This window comes from Enhydra lutris, unplaced genomic scaffold, assembly GCF_002288905.1.
Source record: "Enhydra lutris kenyoni isolate GAN:26980312 unplaced genomic scaffold, ASM228890v2 scaffoldscaffold98, whole genome shotgun sequence".
NCBI lineage: Eukaryota > Metazoa > Chordata > Mammalia > Carnivora > Mustelidae > Enhydra > Enhydra lutris.
The window spans coordinates 1924847-1945718 of NW_019154182.1; the positions used below are offsets into that span (position 1 = coordinate 1924847).

General features: G+C 47.1%; 1 protein-coding gene across 1 annotated transcript in view; it reads right to left on the reverse strand.

Annotated features, from left to right (window-relative positions):
• LOC111139287 (ALK receptor tyrosine kinase) overlaps positions 1-20872 on the reverse strand; it is a 671342-nt gene that overhangs the window by 477222 nt on the left and 173248 nt on the right. Inside the window, exon 2 of the mRNA XM_022491523.1 lies at positions 3867-3986. Within this exon, the coding sequence (XP_022347231.1) occupies positions 3867-3986 (120 nt within the window). The remainder of the gene's footprint in view (positions 1-3866; positions 3987-20872) is intronic.

Consider the following 20872-nt stretch of genomic DNA (forward strand, 5'->3'; position numbering starts at 1 on the left):
TATGTGACTCTAATCTCTGTCTCCATCATTACATGGTGTTCATCCTATGTATGTATCTATGTCTTGTTTTCTCTTCTAGTAAGGACCTAGTTATATTAGATTAAGCCCTCCTCTAATGAAGTATGGACCCGATTATATCTGCAAAAATCCTATTTCCAAATAAGGTCACATTCACAAGTACTAGAGGTTAGGACTTCAATTTATTTTTTGGGGGGGACACCATTCAACCTGTAACAGGAACCATAGTCTAGACTGCCTACAGTGCCCACATTTGGGAAGAGATGACTTAGCTGGCCTACCCGGGACAGCCTCAATTTGGGGACATCAAGTCTCATTCTACAGCTGCCTAGATCTTGGGTATCAGACTGGACATTCAGTGTGAACACCAGGTCATCCAGGAAATGAGAGCCGTCTCCATGGAGGGAAGACTTCACCTTTGAATTCATTTTGTATTGTAGTAGAAAGAGCACTCTGACTTGGAGTCAGACAATCTGGGTTCAGTCTTGTCTAACTGCTGTCCTGTTCCATCATAGGGGCTTGTTAATAAACTCCTTTGGCCCTCAATTTACATTACAGACATGGGATATAAATAATTTCATAACAGGCTTAAGTGAGAAAGAGTGTGAAAGAGTTTTACCAAGTATCAATGTTTTTGTTTTACAGTAAGTAAGAACTCTCTTCCTCCTGCTCACCTGGGGCAAAACCTTTGGTTGTATTACGTTTCATATGTTGGTCTGATTCTTCCCACACCCGGAGTGGGCAAACATGAGTTCAGTGGGTAGGACACCATCTGCTTCTGTACCTCTAGAACCAAATGTGATCACAGCCTTCAGTGGCCTCAATCTCTTAGCCCCTGGAGCCACCGGAATGAACAGATTTTTATCTGGGTGGGTAGTGAGAGACCAGTCCTCTAGCCAAGCTTATAAATAAGTCTTAAGGCATCAGAGCTGATGATAAAAGGAGCAAAAAAAGGTATTTCTTTAGATGCCCCCACCTCCTTCAAAGCCTTGGGGCAGGACTGTGTGGCTCTCCGCTCGTCAATGATGAAATTAACAGGCTGCCATCCTTCAAGACAAGAAGCGAGAAAGCGCTGGAATCTGATACCAAATGCCACTGAAGAGAATATATTTTATACAACATAAAAGGCCCCAACATAAATTAGAAGAAATATGGTAAGACTTCAAAAAGGTAGGTCAAACTTTTTCCTCAAGCAGATAATTACAGGCTGGGGGTGAGTAAATCTTGTTAGCCTCTCGCCACCTCGTCCCTTCTCATAAAACACCGGTGAAAAGAAAGCCACACTCAATTCAGGACTGGACAGCCTGCCTGAGAGGGCCAGCCAGCCGCTGTCCATCATGACACCTGTGGGCAGGCTGTTGCCACCCCCCTCTCGTTGCCCCCTTGTGTGCCCCCCCCTCCAGAAAACGCCTCCCACCTCCTCCCCAGAACGCAGGCGCCAGGCTCCACGACTCAAACACCCACATCAACTTGCTGAGACTTGGTTACTTCTCACAATCTGAAGAACTATCCCTTCAGGCGGCAATTTTCCAGTCAAATTTCTCTGCCCAAGTTTGAGGCCTTAAAATTAATGAAGTTGTTAACATTTCTTAAAATGTCTTTCATGGCAGTTGAAAAGTATGGATTTATCACCAGGGAGCCTGCTGGCCTCTCTGGTTCATAGACACATGTGGGCTGAGCCCCCAAAAATATCCTTAAGGGGACAGGAGTCTCGGCCTTCAGTGTGCTCTGTGCCCCCAGAGGCACTGGCTGTGGCAGGGGGCCTAGCTAGCTGCCTACGGAGTTATTTCTCTGGCCTCTGAGCCCTGAGAGAGCAGAAGTGAGTCTTACCTATGTACGTATTTGTATCCCCTCTGTTCTCTAGCACTGGACCAGGCACACAGAGGTGACGGGGGAGGCAGCCAGGTCTCCACTGAATTAAGTATAATAAGATAAAAGGCTCTGAAGTCCCTTACCCTCAATCAAGGAGTCACCAAGGCAAAATCAGTTCTTCCCACCTGGTGACTCAACGGCAATGACGGTACTGCCTTTGGCATCTTTATCCAGCATTTGGGCAATGTGTAGCCAATGGTCACACACACTGGGCTCTCCTCAGCCTAGAAGGCAATTCGTGAGAACTCTAGGCCACAAGGAGAATTTGAAAAGGACGCTGGGAATACCCCTGATCTCCACTTTTGCCCCAAGGCAGCATGCCACGCTGCCTCATTTTACAGGCAAGAAGGGTGAGGCCCAGAGAGAGCAAGTAGGTATACCAGGGCCAAGCCCCAGGAGACAGCTGCTTAACAAACTCCCGTGGCTTTCTCCTTTCGACATTCAACCTCCTTCTGGATGTTCCACAGAGGAGGGATGCAATGCTCTCTGTGTCACGCAGGAGGGAGGGAGACCTGCCTTTTTTTGGACATTCTGCATTTTATAAAAGTTGTCATCCTGTGGAGATACTGAATGACTTTGAGAGCGAATTCAAAATGTTATCCAAAGACTGGTTGTATCACAAATCTGGTTACAAAGCAATAACGATACAAAGCCCCAGATTTCAATTATTTATAGACACTTGCCCTTATCACAAAATGACACTCAATGTCTGGCTTAAATAAAATCAAGAAGTAATTCTTATCTGGGATCTTCTGACAACTACTGATCTTCCTCTCCCACTAGGGAGGCTTAGAAGCAGCGGGAAACATCCCAGCAGAGAGTAATCCTCTACCGCCCTAGGGCTTTGGATGCATTTATTTTTTTAAGTTTGAAATGAAAGGTACAGTTAACATGAACCAGGACCGGCTACATTTATGCAAGAGGGATCGCGGTGAGTGGGAAGATTTCTGTTAGGTTCATTTTTAAAAGCTTGGTTCCATTGGCAGAGACTGAGTGTCAGGAATAGGTAAATATGCCCAGAAGGGACTCTAGAACTTAGTGCTATACCAGGTTCATAAATACTTAATTGAATCAGACTTCATGAGTATGTTCCATCCCTGGAAGCCTTTTGTATTCGTTCATCATGCACAAGTCTTTATGAGTGTCTTCTATGTGATACGATAAAGTGGGGAAACAAACACATCTTAGTGCCTACCCTCATGGGATTCACTCTAGTGACGTTCAAGAGAAAAGAAATGTCCACCTGAAAATACACCAACTCTTTTCCAAACCTGCTCTTTCCTCTGCAGAGGCCCAGCTTCTAGGAGCTGTTAGAATGTTAGGCATTAGCACAGAGAATGAGGAAATCCGACACCATATAAATACGGCCTCCTAATGGCTCCTAGACCAGGACGTAGCAGTTTGAGTAGGTGGCCTCCTGGGAGCAAATCTGAATGGAAGGGAAGAATTCTGGTTTTGTAGTTAGAGAATCCAGTCTGTGCCATCTTATTAAGCTCAGTTTCTACATCTGTGAAAATGGAATGAGACCTGGCCTCCTTACTTCCGAGGTGATTGCAGAAGCACATGAGCTGAGCTAATCTCTAGGAACATGTCCAAGTACCTTTAAAGAGTTACCCAAATGTAAAGGAGTCGCTTGAGGGGCCCTGGAAGACTGGTGACCTTCAGAACAACAGAAACATGCATGAGTCAGAACCCTGTATCAAGAAACCACAGTCAAAACACAGATAAGTATGGTGTCTCGTGATTGGTCAGGGGTGTCAGGAACACTATACACCATAAAGGCTGGGGGTTGGGATATAGTAGCAACAAAACTGTTGGCTTCCCTTATGATAAAGAAAGCCACTGTGGGTCTGGAGAGGCCAGGCCTGGCTGGAATGTGCACCAGTGGAGGAAGATGGAGGACACTAAAACTCACAGTTCCCTTAATTATGAGCTGGTGATTGTACATCACCAATAACTGTGAAAGATACACTTACCATATCGACTGCGATGAGACAGGAAAGGGAAAGAGTCTTTCATTATCCATGTCAGATTCCATGCAAAAGGAGCAGGAGGAGGAGAAGACAGGCTTGTTGATGACTCCAAGGAGCTGTGACCTGGACATGAAAACAGAGAGAACAATGACTCGTGTGCTTGAAGTGTGTCTTCTGTCACTTATATGGCTTCTAGGAGAAAGTGTGTAAGGACTTTCACATCATCCACTGGAAAATCAGGGGGGAAGGGTGGTGGCGGGGAGAAAGATTGAGCCCCTAGTAGACCGAATTGACCTCAGCACCTCAGCACACATTTTCTACCAAAGCAGCCAAATCTAAGAAGTCTGAATCTTGTGACCAACACCCTGACAAACAGCTCTGGGAGATGAACTAGAAGCCAGGCTACTTAATGGCTTGGTCTAATGGCTCTTTTCAAAGTCTATTCTTCCTATAAGAATTTGTACAACTTCATAGAGAACTCCATTCATCTTGTCCAGATAATGCCTCCACTCTATTTTATGTTCAGAATAGTTACTTCATCTAATGCTGTTTGCTTGGGTTATTATTGCCTTACCAACGAGAGGGTTGAAACTGCACTCAGAAGTTATGAGATTTTGACAATTATGTTATATTCAGGGACAAAAAAAGCTAGGTGATGGGTTTTCCCCCAGCCAACAGTCCAGGCAGCCACGAAGGATTAGCGGTCTGATTTGCATGAGAGAAAGAAGGGTTGAGAGAAAAGGAGCAAAAGCAGCATCATTCCTTTGCTTAACAGTACCTCAAGTGGGTTTTGTGTGGCGAAAAGTAATTATGATATATCTACAAATCAAATGAACACAGGTTACATGCTCTTAGGCAGCTCTTCCCAGGAAATCCCCAACTCAATCCCTATTTGCTAATGTTCACAGCAGGCAAAGCTTCTCCCATTGGAGAAGAAAGAGCTTTTCTGTTAAAGTTGAGAATCAGCCCTGTTCCGTAGACAGATGTGCAGCAAGAGTGAGTGTGGGGGAAAGTGAAGGAAGGGGACTATCTATTCCTCTGTAGCTTCCATGGGCCTGGCGCTCTTGCTGGGCTCTTAATCTGCGTAGTCCCACATGAGATTCACATTGGCTCTCTGAGACAAGCATTATCACCCCATTGTACAGATGCAACAACTGAGGCTCAGCAGAGCAAATGATGGAATCAGGAGCTGAATCCCGGTCTGCCTAGTATCAAAAGGCCACACTCCACACTCCACCGTGGGCGGGCTGGTTTGCTACTCAAACATAACTCTTTTTTTTTTTAAAGATTTTATTTATTTATTTGACAGACAGAGATCACAAGTAGGCAGAAAGGCAGGCAGAAAGAGGAGAAAGCAGGCTCCCCGTGGAGCAGAGAGCCCCATGCGGGGCTCGATCCCAGGACCCTGAGATCATGACCTGAGCCCAAGGCAGAGGTTTAACCCACTGAGCCACCCAGGAGCCCCTCAAACATAACTCTTAAGCCACCTTCAGGAGGGACTTGGTGAAGAAAACGAGGAGGAAGAAGAGAAAGAAGAGCAGGAAACAGCAGTAGAAACCTTTTTCCAGCCTGTCTGCTTTGTAGTTTCTTCCAGATCCCCTCCCACAGCATCTCCTCCGGGCCCTACCCCCTTGTGAGTCTCAATCCCTGTTCACATGCTTTAGGGAAATAACTGTTCTGGGTGGCCAGGGCAGCCTTGCCTCTCCAGGTTTCTCCACGGTTTTGTCTGCTGGTGCCTCACTTGGGATCACACACCCCTGCACCTAGACCAGGATGGGCATGCTACAGTCACCTTCCTGAAGGAGACATCCTGATCTCTGCCTTCCAAAGACTGCAGTTGGAAGTGCTGGTTCCTGAGTGCCTAGGAAGGGTTTTTGACTCTTCTCCTCCCACTAATCTAAAGAAATCAGAACTGAGTTGATTGGCACCAAGATCCATCTTTCTGGTAACATTTTCTACATATGATTCAGAGGACATGGGCTGAAAGGGGTCAGGGACTCTGCTGATAATTTCAGAGAGAAGCTATCTCATGTCACCCTTGTGTCAGCTCTGTTTTGTAGATGGGCAGTGGGGCAGAGAGACATCAGGCCCAGAACCACACAGGTCTACTAGGGGGCAGAACTTGGGTTTATTAGACTTAAAATTTATAATATGAACTGAACACATATGGACCAGGCACTATGCTAATAAGCACTTTAAACATATCTCCCAACAACCTTGTGAATGGTCCTCATTTTGCAGGTCCTCATTTTGCAGCCAAGGAAACCAAGGCTGAGGGAAGTTAGACTCTTGGACTGGGGCCACAGGGCCAGTAGGCCGGAGACCAGAGTCAACAGACTAGGTTAGCCCAATGCTACAGCCCATGTTCTTTCCACTACCCTTCTGAGCCCCCACAAACCAGTGTAGGGGGTCCTGCAGCTCTCTACTGAGCTTCGGATCCCCAGGGGGCAATGGCTAAGGTCCGGGGTCACCACTGAGCATGCTCCAGAACCGGGCAACAGTGTGGAGGCTCTCTGAACTCAAGACATTTGCAGCCAAACCCTGCAATGACCTCTGTGTGAATAACAATTTGCATCTCTAGGTCTGAGTCATCGACATAGCTCAAGTTTTAAGTAGTTTTGAAGCACGAGGAAGATCAAGCCTAGGCAGTGTTTCCCTGCTTCCAGTTGAGGTCATTTTTCTTAACCACACCGTCTGGGAATGGTACTAACTTCCTCCTGGATGAGAAGCACCAAATGGAGCACGCTCAACTTCAAGAAGCACTTATGGATCCGTGTGTGGGCACAGAGCGGCAGATGACATCCAATACAGATAAGGGCCAGGTTATATATTGAGGGAGAAAAAAATATCTGAAATCATTCAAAAGCAAGGGCTCTGAGGGCTGAGTCATGGCCCAGCAAGGAGCCACAGGCATCACTGTGGGTCATCCCTAAAATAAGCTAAAGCATCTTCTATCCCAAAATGCCAATAAATTGGTGGGCATCTTCAGAGAGGAATAGTGAAGAAAAAGAAGAAATACGGATGCTGCCCTTACAGGAACTCCTAGGATTCTTGCCTGGAATCTGGGTTTCCCTGGTTCCCAGAGGGAGACAGGTAGTAATTTCTTGCATGGCAGGGAGTGGGGGGTGACAACCAGAAGGATGGGCCTCCCCACTGAAAAAGTAAAAACCAAGAAAAACACAGCCCACATAGATGAAGTTGTTTTTGCCAGTATCTGAAGCATGAGATACACACGAGTTCTAGCCAAAGTGCACAGAACATGCATAAATTGGAAATATAAAGGAGAAAGTAACTTTGAAGCTAACATGTGCAGGGAAGAGGATCTCTACTCCTTTACGCCCTCACTCAGCCCCCATCCTCACCCTCGGTGGTGCACAGAAGCACAGATGCCATGAGACGCAATCCACTGAAGCAAGAGAATGGCTTAGTTTTGGGGGGCTTTCCTTTGGACATGTTAGGGTGCAGAGTGAAAGGGGCTTCGTCAGCACATATGCATGGGGTGAAGGGGTGAGATAAGTCCCGCTAGCCAAGAAGAGTGCATCTTGGACCCTGGGAAGTGGGGTGGCAAGGAAAGGAGAGGGGACAGCAGGAGCAAGAAGCTTCCAGGTGCCCAAGTGAGGCTGGCCCATGATGGCTGAGACCATTGGAGGTGCGAAAAGTATGGAAACAGACTCTGGGCCGAGGGCATTATTGGTTGGCTACAGGTAAGACTGTCCAAACCACTCCCCCACCAAAATACCCCACAACAACTCTGAACTTTCCAGCAGCAACCCTTTGGGAGATTTCATGCTGAATACTGAATTTCATTGCAGTGGTTTTACCCAGCTGGCAGTGACTGAGGACTATGAATTTCACACGATCCCAGGACACGAGACCATTCCGGGATCTCACTGGAGGCTTTTGGCCAATGAACAAGGAATCTGTTTTAGCCCAGCACGTGCCCACTTATAAACTCATTCTCTCCTATCCAGAGTGCTGGTTTCTAATTCTGACTTGGCATGACCACCATAGAACCCTGTTCCTAAAGCTTTAGAAACTGACTTTTCTTCCTTAGAGAACTCCTCAGTGAATTTCTCCTTGTGTGACAAATAAATATGCTCAGCATTTTTTAAAAACACTGGTGGTCAGGGGATAGGGGTACCATTGTTTTATTATTTGACAGTTGTTGAAATTTGGGGAGCTTGGGCCTTTTCTCTTCTCCATCTAAACTCACTTTCAAAGGGATCTCAACCAGTTTCATGCCTTCAAATACCACCTGTATACTAAGGCTACTAAATGTATAGCTCCTGGCCCAACTTCCCTAAACAGCAACATATATCACCAACTGCCAATTTGAAATCACCATTTTATTGCCTGATAAGTATCTCAAACTTAACATGTGCAAAATGACACACTTGTCTCCACTTAAACTCAGGTGTTCCCGTTTCACAAAGTGATGATAAAACTCTTCCGGTTGCTTAGGGCAAAACCAGGAGGAATCCTTGACTTCTTTCTTTTCCCACCCTGACATCAATTCATCAGCAGATCTTGCTGGCTTTCCCTGAATTCTGTCCTTTCCATTTCTCTCCCATCACCTCTCGGCCTGAAGACTGCTGAACACACTCCCAACTGGCCTCCTGCTTCTACGATTTTTTCACTCTTGGGGTGTTTCCCACACAGCACTTAGACTGTCCCTTCAGCTCTGAAATGGCTTTCACATGGCCTATGTCGTCGTGGCTTAGTCCTTGACAGCCCCTCATGATCTGGCCCCTGGTTCTCTCTCTGACCTCATTTCCAGCCATGTTTCCCCTTGCCTGTGGAGCTCCAGTCTTATAGGCCTCCTTGCCAACCCTCAAACTCACCAAGCAAACCCCCACCTCAGGGCCTTTGCATGGGTGGTTCTCTCCGTCTGGAAAGCTCCTCCTTCCCAGAGGCACATGGCCATTCCTGCTATCCACCCAGGTGTCTGCCCAAAGGTCACCTCCTCAGAAATATCTTTCAGATCAACCTGCCAGAAACAGCAGTCCCTGTAAACCACTTGCTATCCCCTTGATCTGCAGTTAGCATTTCTTACAGTTACATCTACTTGTTTATTGTGTGTCTCCTCCCCTAGGTACGGATATATCCCCATGCCAGGCACATAGGAAGCGCTTAGTAAATACTTGTTAAATGCATGAAACCAGAGGGGCACCTGGGTGGCTCAGTGGGTTAAAGCCTCTGCCTTCAGCTCAGGTCATGATCTCAGGGTCCTGGGATCGAGCCCCGCATCAGGTTCTCTGCTCGACGGGGAGCCTGCTTCCCCCTCTCTTTCTCTGCCTGCCTCTCTGCCAACTTGTGATCTATGTCTGTCAAATAAATAGATTTAAAAAAAAAAATGCATGAAACCAGAGCCTTGGAGAAAAGTGCTAACTCTGACGCTCACTAGCTACTGGCCTTCATGCTAATCACATACTCTGGAAACTCCACATTCCCAAAATGATAAGACCAAGAATAATGTATGTTCTACCAACCCTCAGGGTTTTGTAAGGGCCAGATGACCTAATGTGGGCATGATCTACTCTTTAAATATCACTTATGCCACTCTGGAAGTTTTACGCCTCTATCTCCATTTCAGAATCCAAAATGAACGGGCATCTTGGTTCCCTTTCTATGCCTGGAAATCTCGGATACAATGTCCAGAAACTGAAAGGGCTCCCAGAGAGCTGTTTCTGTATTCTTCACCAGTTAATTATTAACCCTACCAACTGTCCACAAACTCTACTACTCCAGATCCGGCCAACGGCCAATATCTTTATTTCCAGTCTGTATTTTACACGTCTCACTGTGTGTCTATTTATTCCTAAGCCAATGTACATAATATGGTAAATACATCATACTCACCTCAGTATAAATAATAAAGAGCTATTTGTGTGTGATGGTTATTTATATAAATGCCCTGGGTTCCCTAGCAAGCATGTTTTACAAACCGACATCAATAAAATGTAAAAATGCTTCTATTCTAAACACTTCTTGGAACCGTTCCTGCCTTGCCTCATACGCGCTCTACTTATTTATTTTCCTTCCGACAATAAAACAATCAGTGACAGGCTGCTAGCATTCCTCCCTTATTCGAAAACACACTTAATAATGCATTCTTTTACAATGATTTTGTGTCACACAAAGCAAAGCTTAATGTGGTCAAGTGAATAGTGGTCCTGACATCGAATGGGGGTGGCGAGCAGACCCAGCAAGGCCAGGCGCGTGGGGCAGGCCGCCCGAGGGAGCACAGTCCGCATGCACCGGGCTGCACCCGCAGCTGCTCAGCCAAAGAAACCCTCCCGGTGCGTTTGCATGTCTCCTGGAGTCAGTGGTGACGGTGGAGTTGTAACAGGCGGTTCATCGAGCCTGAACAACAGAGATGTGATTTTCAGAGAATAGACAGAGAGAGATGTGCAGATGTGTCCTTTGTCCTGAACACGCAGACCTCCCACACCTTCGCCAGGCCTGGAAAATCAAGGGGTTGAATCAGCTGTTCACGAAGGTCCTCTCCAGCTCACACACAGCTGATTTGCCACGGTTTGCTTTCACATTTCCTTCTAGCTGGCTCTTTCAGAGACGGGGCTATTAGCGTCAGGGTGGTGAATGGAACTCAGCAGCCCCCACTCCACCTTGTCCTTCTCCAGGCTCCACCCTCTCCCTGCCAGGAAGCTTCGAGTTCCTTCTTCGCAGCTCGGGTCCTGAAGCAAAAATTATCTCCCCTAATAGTCTCTTGTACTACTGAAAGCCAGAGTTTCAACACATGTGTTTTGTCTCTCCCCAACCCCAAAAGGATCCGTGTGTAACTGCTGAGTTCACTCAGCAGTGAACCACATTCGTCAGTTGGGAAAAGCAGGCATTAAGGGATATTAAGGGAATATAAAGGAAATTATGAGGCTGGTCCCTGCCCTTGAGGAGATGGTTACCTGCAGGGTATACTACCCCCACACCAAAAAGGGCACCACAAAGGGGTTTCTGCAAAAATGGCTAAGACGTGTAAAGTTGAAGCTTCATGCTTCTGCTACTATGTACTTTCTTGGCCCTATTTCCCACTCTATCCTTTTGCATTCTATGGTCTCTAGGACACATGTCTTCAAGCTTCTGCCTAACCTGATCTTTCCCTAGAACATCTTTTCTTACCCACTGCTTTCCTAAACCCTGCCCTTCCTTAAAGATCCAAGCCAAATCTCTCCCTCTCCAAGGGTCCCCATCTTCCCTGAGCTCGGGCCCCATCAAAGCAGTTGAGCTAGAATTCAGAAAGGACTAACACAAACTCAGCTGAGGGGCACCTGGGTGGCTCAGTCGGGTAGGCGTCCGCCTTCAGCTCAGGTAATGATTTTGGGGTTCTGGGACCAAACCCCACGTTGGGCTTTCTGCTCAGCAGGGAGTCTGCTTCTTCCTATCCCTCTGCCCCTTCCCCCTGCTCATGCACACTCTCTCGCTCTCTCTCAAATAAGTAAATAAAATCTTAAAAAAAAAAAAAACCTCAACTGGTCCCTCCTGCCTCATTGACCACCAAGACTTATTGCCATTCAGGATAGTGACGTTTACATCCTTTATCAAATGTTGTTCAAACTTCCTTCATTGCCCATGACAACAGAGGATAATATGTTATTTTCTCTCACAGATCTCAAGCTCACAGATTTAGAAGAAATTAGGGAAAACTCAAAAGGGCTGTTGTTCAGTCTTATGGAGAACATTCTTTCTAGGGTCAAGATTAGGGTCAAATAAGGGGCATAGACCCCAGGTAGCTCACAATCAGTTCCGATACCACGATTATGTAGGCCACCCACCACTGACTCCTAATTCACGGCCAAAGCCAGATAATGATGGCACTTCAGAATTTGTGTTCTAAGCTGCTACATTTTGACCTATCTAGAGATGACCTCAGTGCCCCAAGCAAGTGCTCATGACTGGCCTGTGAGCCCCAGAGTATCTTCTCTTGTCCTGCAATCTCTGTTCCAAGTATAGTTAGTCCCTGGTCCTACCTGTCTCTCCAGGGTGGACTCACTGGCTTTCGGTAACAGAGGAAGACCAACTGGCATTTGTACAACCCACAAGAGCAACAGAGAGGGTATCGTTCTCCAGATAGCCTGATTTTTCGCATACACGTGCACGTGCATGCGCGCATTGCACGCACGCACACACACCCACCCCCCACCCCCAACACACACCAACCTCACAGGGCAACCTGATTATCTGTTCCAGGTCCATTTCTTTGGTTTGCTCGTATTCTACTCTTTATGAAATTTACTGCACTGTGATCCCAAGCCCATTTTCTTCCCCCCCAAAATACACTGAGTAGAATAATAATCAAAAGGAAGACTTTGAACTGCCACCAGGCCTTTCATCTTGTGATCTCAGAAAGCTTCACCAGGCACTACATAATTAATGTACCGCAAGTGACACAAAGACCAGGCAGCCTGGAAAACCATGTCCATCCGTGAAAGAGTTTGTGGAATGAGGGCTGCCTGTGGGGACAAAGACCAACCAGTGGGCCCAGTAGTCCCTGGGTAGGTTGAACAGAAGCAACAAACTATCTAGGAACAACTGGCTCTTCTCTTGACCTGATATTTCAAGCTGGGAAGGGACAGTTTCCAGGGTAACCTCTGAAGAGGTTATGTCATGACCCCCTTTCATAAGAAGAGGTGAGCTCCAGCAAAGGAAGAGGATCATTTCTCAATTTTTTAAAAAAATGTTTATTTATTTGAGGGAGAGATAAAGCGTGAATGGAGGAGCAGAGGGAGAGGGAGAGAAACAGACTCCACTGAGTGTGGAGCCCAACACAGGGCTCGGTCTCACGACCCTGAGATCACAGACATGTGCTGAAACCAAGAGTCGGATGCTTAACCAACTGAGCCACCCAGGTGACCCCAGAGGACTGGATATTAACTACTTACACAATCACTGTGATTTCTGACTCACTGATGCCTTTTGGAGTCGTTCATTTCATCATCCTGACAACAGTCCTGTTAGTTATCCTTTTTTACAGATCAGAAGACTCAGGCTCAGAAAACACAACTGCCCTACGCAAGGTCGCATAGCGAGTATCGGGACAGAACACAGGACTGAGGACCTCTGATATATGGACTAACCAGAAATGCGACTCTCAACCTCCTGCCGATGATGTTGATTGCCCCAGAGAACAGCGACATTGAGTTAAACACAGCAGAAAGATTGACCAGATCGCAGATGCCTGCAGCATTCTCCTGAGGATGACAGATTCTCTTCAGGTCAACCAGGAAGGTGACCTAGAAACACACACCTTCAGTCAGGACAGCCAGCTCTCCAGGGCCTCAAGCTGCACCTGCACTGTTTCCATGGCAACCACCCCAGGTCTGGTGCTTGGCCCTTGAGATGGGGCTTGGCTGGTCCAGGGAGACGATGCTTGGGATGGGGAAGGAAAGGGGCAGAACACTTTCTACTAACTTCCAGTCCTTTCAATCTCTCTTTATCTACTTGTCACCTTCTCATTTCAGGAAAGAGTCTATCCTCCAGGAAACTGCACTTTAAATACCATTTCTCAGAACAAAGACCTCTCACCCATGGCTGGACTCATTTCCAGAGAATGGAAGCAGAATGCCTGAACAGGCTGGTGTGCTAAATAGAGACCCAGGTTTCTGGGAGCAGTGATGTTACTGTGCGACCTTGGGTAAGCTACTTAACCTTTTTGAAGCTTTGTTTCTCTGCATATAAAACAGAGCTCATCATGCTTTTCCATCCAACTTTAGGGACGTTCTGAGAATTAATGAGACGTATGTACAAAGCCCTCAGGCTCTTTTGAAGAAAGACACACTAGAAATCCTTGGGCTGTTACCAAGGGGCATTGTCATAATGACACACTTTAAAACATATTTCACCTGTACTACTAAAATAAACTCAGCTTGTATTAAAATAGATAGGCCAATAGCCTAATTTGCTTCTCCCTATTCTGATGCACTTCTTTTTGGATTCCATTCATCTTGCACTGCAAACAACTGTGGTCAGTGTTACCCTTGACCCCTGTGCAGAAACCGAGGGTGAGAGCCGGCAGGGCTCTAAAGACTATTTGTCTATGTCTTCCCATCACATATCCGAGGAAGCTGAAACAGAGGAAAGGCCAATGGTTTACCCAGGGTCATCTCACTCGTAAAAAATCAAGAACCTGATCTTCTGACCCTTCATTCTGTGTCTCACCCAACCACAGGAGAAGGTAATAAAGAAAGAAGGAGGGTAAAGACATAGGGGACAGGTACTTTTGCTCTGTAAACCTTTAAACTACTGTTCTGTTCAGTACTCTGGGATGAAAAAGAAACTAAGGGAAAAAAAAACAGTACTTTATGTACATACCTATTAGGCATGCCAGCCCCATACTGGTGCTTTACACCATTGTCCCATGTAAATCCTACAATTTTCTGAATGGGGGATTATTATCCTCATTTATAATGAGGGACCTGATGCTCACATAAGTTAAGTAACTTGCCCAAGGTCCTGGACTGGAAAAGAATGGAACTAAGATTAATTCATTCAATGAATATTTATTGAGTATCTCTTATGTGCCAAACTCTGCCCTTGGCAGATAGGATGCCTTAGTGAGCAGAATTAGGCGTTACCCTCTTGGAGCTTATAGGCTGAAGAGCTCAGAGTTGGGGGGTGGGGGCTGCAGACAGCAGTCCAACCACCTCACAAATCCTTGTAATGTCTCAACATTGACATGTGTTGTGAAGGAGAGATACATGGCCCTATGAGATGGTGTAAAAGAGAGACTAGATTTCAGCCTTAAGGCCTGGGTAGGATTGCCTAAGAAATTGATGCTTGAGCTGGGGACCTAAAGTGGATGAACAGAGTTAAAGGTAGTGGGATGGGGAAGGAGGCCAGACTGGGAAGGGGTCTGTTTGAGCCCAAGTGTGTCTCAGTCCAGAGTACCTGCTCATTATCCCCTCCAAGATGAGGGAGGTGTTGCTGAGGACCCCTGCCATAAGGACCAACCAGCAATGGCACAGTCCAACTCGGAACCTCTTGGAGATGATGTTGATTGTCCGGGAGAACAGGGACGTTGAGTTACACACAGAAGACAGACTGATTAGAACATTTTCCTAACTGAGGGCAAGGCTTCCCTCAGATCAATCAGGAAGGTCACTTAGAAACATATGCTTTCAGTCTAAGAAGCTGGCTCTCCATGACCTGTAGCTCAGCCAGCACTGTTTCCATGGAGACCACCATTAGGCCTGATGTCTTTCCCATAGATGGGGCTTTGGCTGGACCCAGGGGAAGGACACATAGCGTGAAATTTGTCAGAGGGTGGCAGTCTGTTGGTGGACGTGCTGAGGAGAAAACCCCAGATGATTAGACCACAGAATCCAAGCACACTGCCATACACTGAAGGGAAAGGCTGGGCCCTGGCATCTGGATTCCAGGCTTTCTCCCTACAGGAAGCTTGGCCAACAAGCTGAGCATCAGAAAAAAGGCAGAAGGATCATCAAGAGGACAGAGTAGTCCTGACAATGGAGGAGATCCATTCTGTGGCAGTTCCAAGTAACCTTTCTGGTTGACCCTATAGAAGATGCTACAGATATCTGTGATCTGATCAGTCTCACTTCTGTGTGTAACTCAATGTCCCTCTTCTCCAGGACAACTGACATCATCTCCAAGAGGTTCCAAGTTGGACTGTGCCATTGCTGGTTGGTCCTTATGGCAGGGGTCCTCAGCAATGCCTCCCCCATCTTGGTGGGGACTAAGGAGCAGGTACTCTGGACTAAGACACACTTGGGCTCAAACAGACCCCTTCCCAGTCTGGCCTCCCTCCCCATCCCACTCTCTTTAACTGGCTAACTCTGCTCATCCACTTTAGGCCCCCATCTCAAACATCAGTTTCTCAGACAATCCAACCCTGGTCTTAAGGATGACATCCAATGAAGACAACACCAAGTCGTTACAGGTCTGAGCACTGAATTATTACCTTCTGGAAAAGCGAAGGCATGACGCTGCCCCTGGGACACTCTCGCTGCCCTCTAGCTCCTGGTGATGAACCTGTGTTTGCTTTCCCCCCAACAGGGCCCAGGCCAACACCACCAAAGCCTTTCTTTCTCACTACCAAGTTTTATTTTGCTTGAAATATTAGGTGAAGAGAGAAGCAGGGGCAGCGGGAAGAAAGAGAAAAGGAGAGGAAGGTGAGGGAAGAGATGGCGAAGAGACTGACAATGAGGAGGGAGCAGAAACAAAGAGAAGAGGAGTGCAGAGGGAGAAGGGAAATCATCTGATATTTTTCACCATTTGGAAGTTACCGAGAAAAGTTATTCAAAGTACCACTGTAAAAAGGCCATAAAACACCTTGGGGAAAACATGAAAGTCATGCTGCCACCATACAGATGAGCACCCTGGAATTAGCTGCCAGAGAAATGTCGGAAAAGAGGAAATTCAATGGCCCACATGGCTGCCTCCACCCTCTCCCTCCCGGCTCCCACTCCCTCCAAACCGCCTGGCTCGAGAGCAAAGGCAGTAATTTGGAGCCAGCAAGTGTGAAGGAATGTCGGAGCTGCTATTTGCCTTCATGAAGCACATCTTGAGTGCATCTATTAGAAATATATTTTAAAATACACTTTCAGTTTCACTATAGAAAATCTGAAAAAGTCAGGAAGTTCGAAGGAAGAGAAGAAGTCTGACTCCTACCCTCAGCACCCAGAAACCGGTGTTGACACTTTCTGGAATGTTATTCTGGAACTCCATTTTCGCACACTTGGTTTTCACACTTCGAACATTTGGCTTAAGGTCTGTTGAGAAGGGCAGGAGAGATTTTTCGCTCCACCCATGAGATCTCTGTTTGCAGGGCTGAGAGGAGCCATTCTCTGGAACCATCTGGGCAGCGGCCGGGGTGGGGGGGGAGGGCCAACACCCCAGGGGCTAAGACCTTGAAGCACACATGCTAAAACCATAGACGCTTGAGAGGCTCTCAGCCCAGAGGGCCCAGGGCACTACGGCCAAAGGCAACACAGGCTCAGAGGGAGTAAAGGCCTGTCTTCGGCAGGGAGGTGAGGCCTTGGCCTGGGCAGAGATGGCAGCAGGGGATGCAGAGAGACCCAGGGGACAGGGACCCTGGCGTGCACCCTTAGCACCCTGGGCAGAGAGGCAAGGAACTTCTGCTCTTGCAAATGCCTTAAAGAAGTTCCAAGAACCACGGACTATAGCAAATATATGATGTCAGTGCTGGAACCTAAGTAATAGATGTGAAATATTGATCTCATGGCATGGGAAAGATTTAAAAATAAGTGGAATTTTTTTAAAAAAGTGGAATTCCATCCCAATCTTGAAGGGACAGCCAATGAAGGTAAACTGGAGACAGAGTCCTACCTCTTGGTGGCCAGTGGCCCTCAACGAATGTATGGCAGCTCTTAAAATCCCCTTCATAGGCATTTAAGCCTTTGAGCCTCACAATGGTCCCATAAGATAATAAAAAATAATACCAATTTACAGAGAAGGAAAATGAAAATCAGATGCTTCCTAATCTTTTTACACATCGTGACACACAGAGAAAATGATATTTACATGGCCCACTGGGGTATGCAGAAGAGGGTACCAGCAGTTAGAGGCAAGTGGTCCAAGGGCTTCAGCCTCTCCTCCCTCTGATTCAGCATCCGTGAGTGGCATCTCTGCACAACGGCTGGTTCTCTGCAGGCATGCACGACCACGGTGCTGCTGGGGAATGAAGCTCCGGGCCGAGCGATGTGGCCAGAGTCACGCTATGAGAAGTGACAGGGAATACTATCACTCTGCACCTTGTGCCTGGGACATCCCAGAGTAGCGACAGAGCTATTAGCCACAGAGGAACCCAGGGCTTTCCCTGTGGGCAGTCAGGGAAAGAACAGGCATGTCCAACGCTGTGTCATCACCACACAGGGCAGGTGGTTCGAGGGAAGAGGGGTCCTGAAGTTGGATCTGATTAGGCCATAGAAAGTTCCCTTCGAGCACTTTTAAATGCTGAGATGCTTCCAAAAAACAAATAGGAGGTAAACTCAGTTCCTTTCTCTACTGTGGGAAATTGAAAATAATTTCACGGGATGGTTACTGAATGGCCAAAAAGTAATGATTACAAATGATGGCGTTAACTGCTGTATGTGGCCTCATCTGTCATCATTCCAGAGCCCGATCAGGGGCCTCATCAGGGTTAGTGGCTCATCATGACAGATGGTATTTGCCGACTAAGACGGCTGGGCTCTATCCCTTGCCCCTTCAATCATAGTGGCAGGAAGTACCATCTAAGGTTTGAGCATAAACCCTGAGAAATTACTTTCGGCAATGAGTCCGCGAGTGGCTTCTAAGATAATGGACTCTTTTTCTGCAAGTGGTAGTCTGTCTCCACCAAACCTTCCAGGTCTGGCTGTCACTGGGGAGTCTGGGCTGCCCCTGGACATGATGGTGGCCAGGAGCAGGTGTGTGAGAAACTCAACCGTCTAACCTGCTGAGTAAAAGGTCATACTCAACACGAGTAGTTTACACTGGTGTAGCGTCTACACAACATGAACCCCCTGGATGGAAAATGAAAGTATTTCCTCAGTTCTCTTAATATCTCCAAACGTTAATCAGAAACGTCCATTCTTGTCAAGATAATGTGCAGGGCCTCTACCAATCCAGCCCAAGAGAAGCAGTCAGGACTGAGCATTAGAAGCGTCTGGAGCAGATGAATGAAACATGAGCTAAATGGACAATACTACTCGTATCACTTATCATTTGTGTATGTAGAGTAAGCCTGACTTCTAGAGAGGTTCCATCAGTGACTGGGAAAGGTGCTATAGGAAGATGAACATCATTCCCCTGCTAATTACACTCAGCAACAGACCAGCAGTGGCTGGGGAGAGACCTCACTTTAACCCGGGCCTTGCACACAGGATAAACCTCTCCCCCTCCCTTTTTCTTTTTATTTTTTTATTTCTTGTACAGAACGCATCCAGAGATTTCTGGAACATTCACATCCATGAATACGGCTGAAGCATATCATTACTTCTGTAAAACGCATTGTCACAATATGCAGAAAACAACAAATCATTTGCTAAGTGACTGGGGACCACACCCAGCCTAATAGTGTGAAACCGTCAAAGTCTGATCTCAGCAGAATGACAATTGATTAGACATCACGGAATTTGGAATCACTTGCAAATTGTGTAAATTGTGACTATTTCATCGGCCACCACTGAGAAGTTGCTGCAGTCAGAATATGAAAGTGAAGGGATATAACCAGATACAAGAGTCACCTTTCTAGGTCCTGGGGGGTTCTCTGGGGTGGGGGATACTTGGATTCCAGACTCTGCAACAGGCAGCGGGGAGGGGAGAACTGTTTATCACACAGGCCAGAAAACCCATCTGTGGCTTCCCCACTTCCCAGGACTGTAGATGTGTGCAGTTTTCCCGTCCAAGGTACGTAGCAATTATAACCTTGCTAGGTTGAACTCACCCTTGAGGTGAAAAGGCTTGAGCAAGGCATGTTTGCAAGATTGCTAATTGTTAGGGGGGGTCCCATAGATAAAGGCACTGAGATCCTTGACCTCTGGAGTGGATAGAGGCAGAGAAGATATAAGACCAAGAGAGAAAGTCTGCTGGCCAAGAGCAAGAAGGAAGCTAGAGGGGTGCCTGGGTGACTCAGTTCTCATTAAGCGTCTGCCTTTGGCTCAGGTCATGATCCCAGGGTCCTGGGATCAAGCCCTGCATCAGGCTCTCTGCTCGGTGGGAAGCCTGCTTCTCTCTCTCCCACTCCCCCTGCTTGTGTTCCCTCTCTCGCTGTGTCTCTGTCAAATAAATAAATAAAATCTGAAAAAAATAAAAAGAAGGAAGCTAGAATGAGCAGAAGGATACCCACTCCCAAAGCAAACAGGAGAGTGTGACTCTAAAAAGAAACACATACGTTTGGCTGGTGGGACCCCTGTTCTGAGGGCACTGATGAGTGACCTCACTGGGCTCCTAGGAAGTCATTCAGGGAGTACAAGCTGAATCAGGGAAGAGAAAATCCAATGTCACCCCACCAGAATGAAATGGCAGCCAGAGCTTCCTCCCATTTGAATTATCCTTGTTTATAGAGATATGTGGTAGGAGAGGAGGGTTTATAAAAGGAGCTCAAAATGAGATTAGGAAGAGGAGGCCAGACGGGGAATCCCAGATAGTGCCATATCATCTTGGAGTTTAGATCCTGGGCTTAGACACGAGGCTGACCTGAAATCAGCTGACAGCTCCAACACCTACTGCCACAGGGGTGACCTCGGGCATGCTATTTGACTTCTCTAAGCTCCACTGTTCTTGTCTGTGATGTGGGACAGTGACAGAACCAGCATTATGTGCCTGCCTTGAAGATGCCACGAGAGAGTACCTCTGAGTCACGTGGCACAATGCCTAACCCACAGTATGCGTTCAGTAAATGTTATTTATATCGCCAGAAATAATACTGTATTATTATTATTATAAATAAAGGAAATGCTGGACAAATTCTGGGCCCAACCATTAAGAGATCTGAGTTCTGAAATTTTAGGAAAGAGTCCATACCATCCTTAGGAGTGAGAACAAGAGTTCTGTGGGCTGTGGGGAAAGATGTGGAATCCAGAAACAGCCACAGGGTTGTGTAGGCAATGCCAAAGGTGGGCTGAAGGGGCTGCCTCCAGAAAAAGTAGCCGTGGGAGCTGGGGCGTGCAGATTGGCCAGAATCAGAGAGGCCAGCCGCGGAGGCCTGAGCTGGGAGATCTGGTGCTTCCGAAGGTGGGGAGTGCTCGCTACACTGTCAGTCTGGGAGCCAGGAAAGCACAAATTAGGTGACCAAGGAAAGAACTCGGACACAGAAAAACAAGTAAAGTACCCCGTTAGGAGGGAGAGGCAGAGAACAAGCCAAGGAACAGGGTGGAGACCTAACACGGGGCCCCAGCATCAGCCTCCCTCTGACCCTGTCCCAGACTCGCTGACCGAGCCGTCTGTACTCCTTATAGTCACTCCCCTTGCCCACACTCGAGCCCAGATGAAAGGTGCTGCCAGCAATCTCTATCACCCCTGGAGACGCCGAGCAA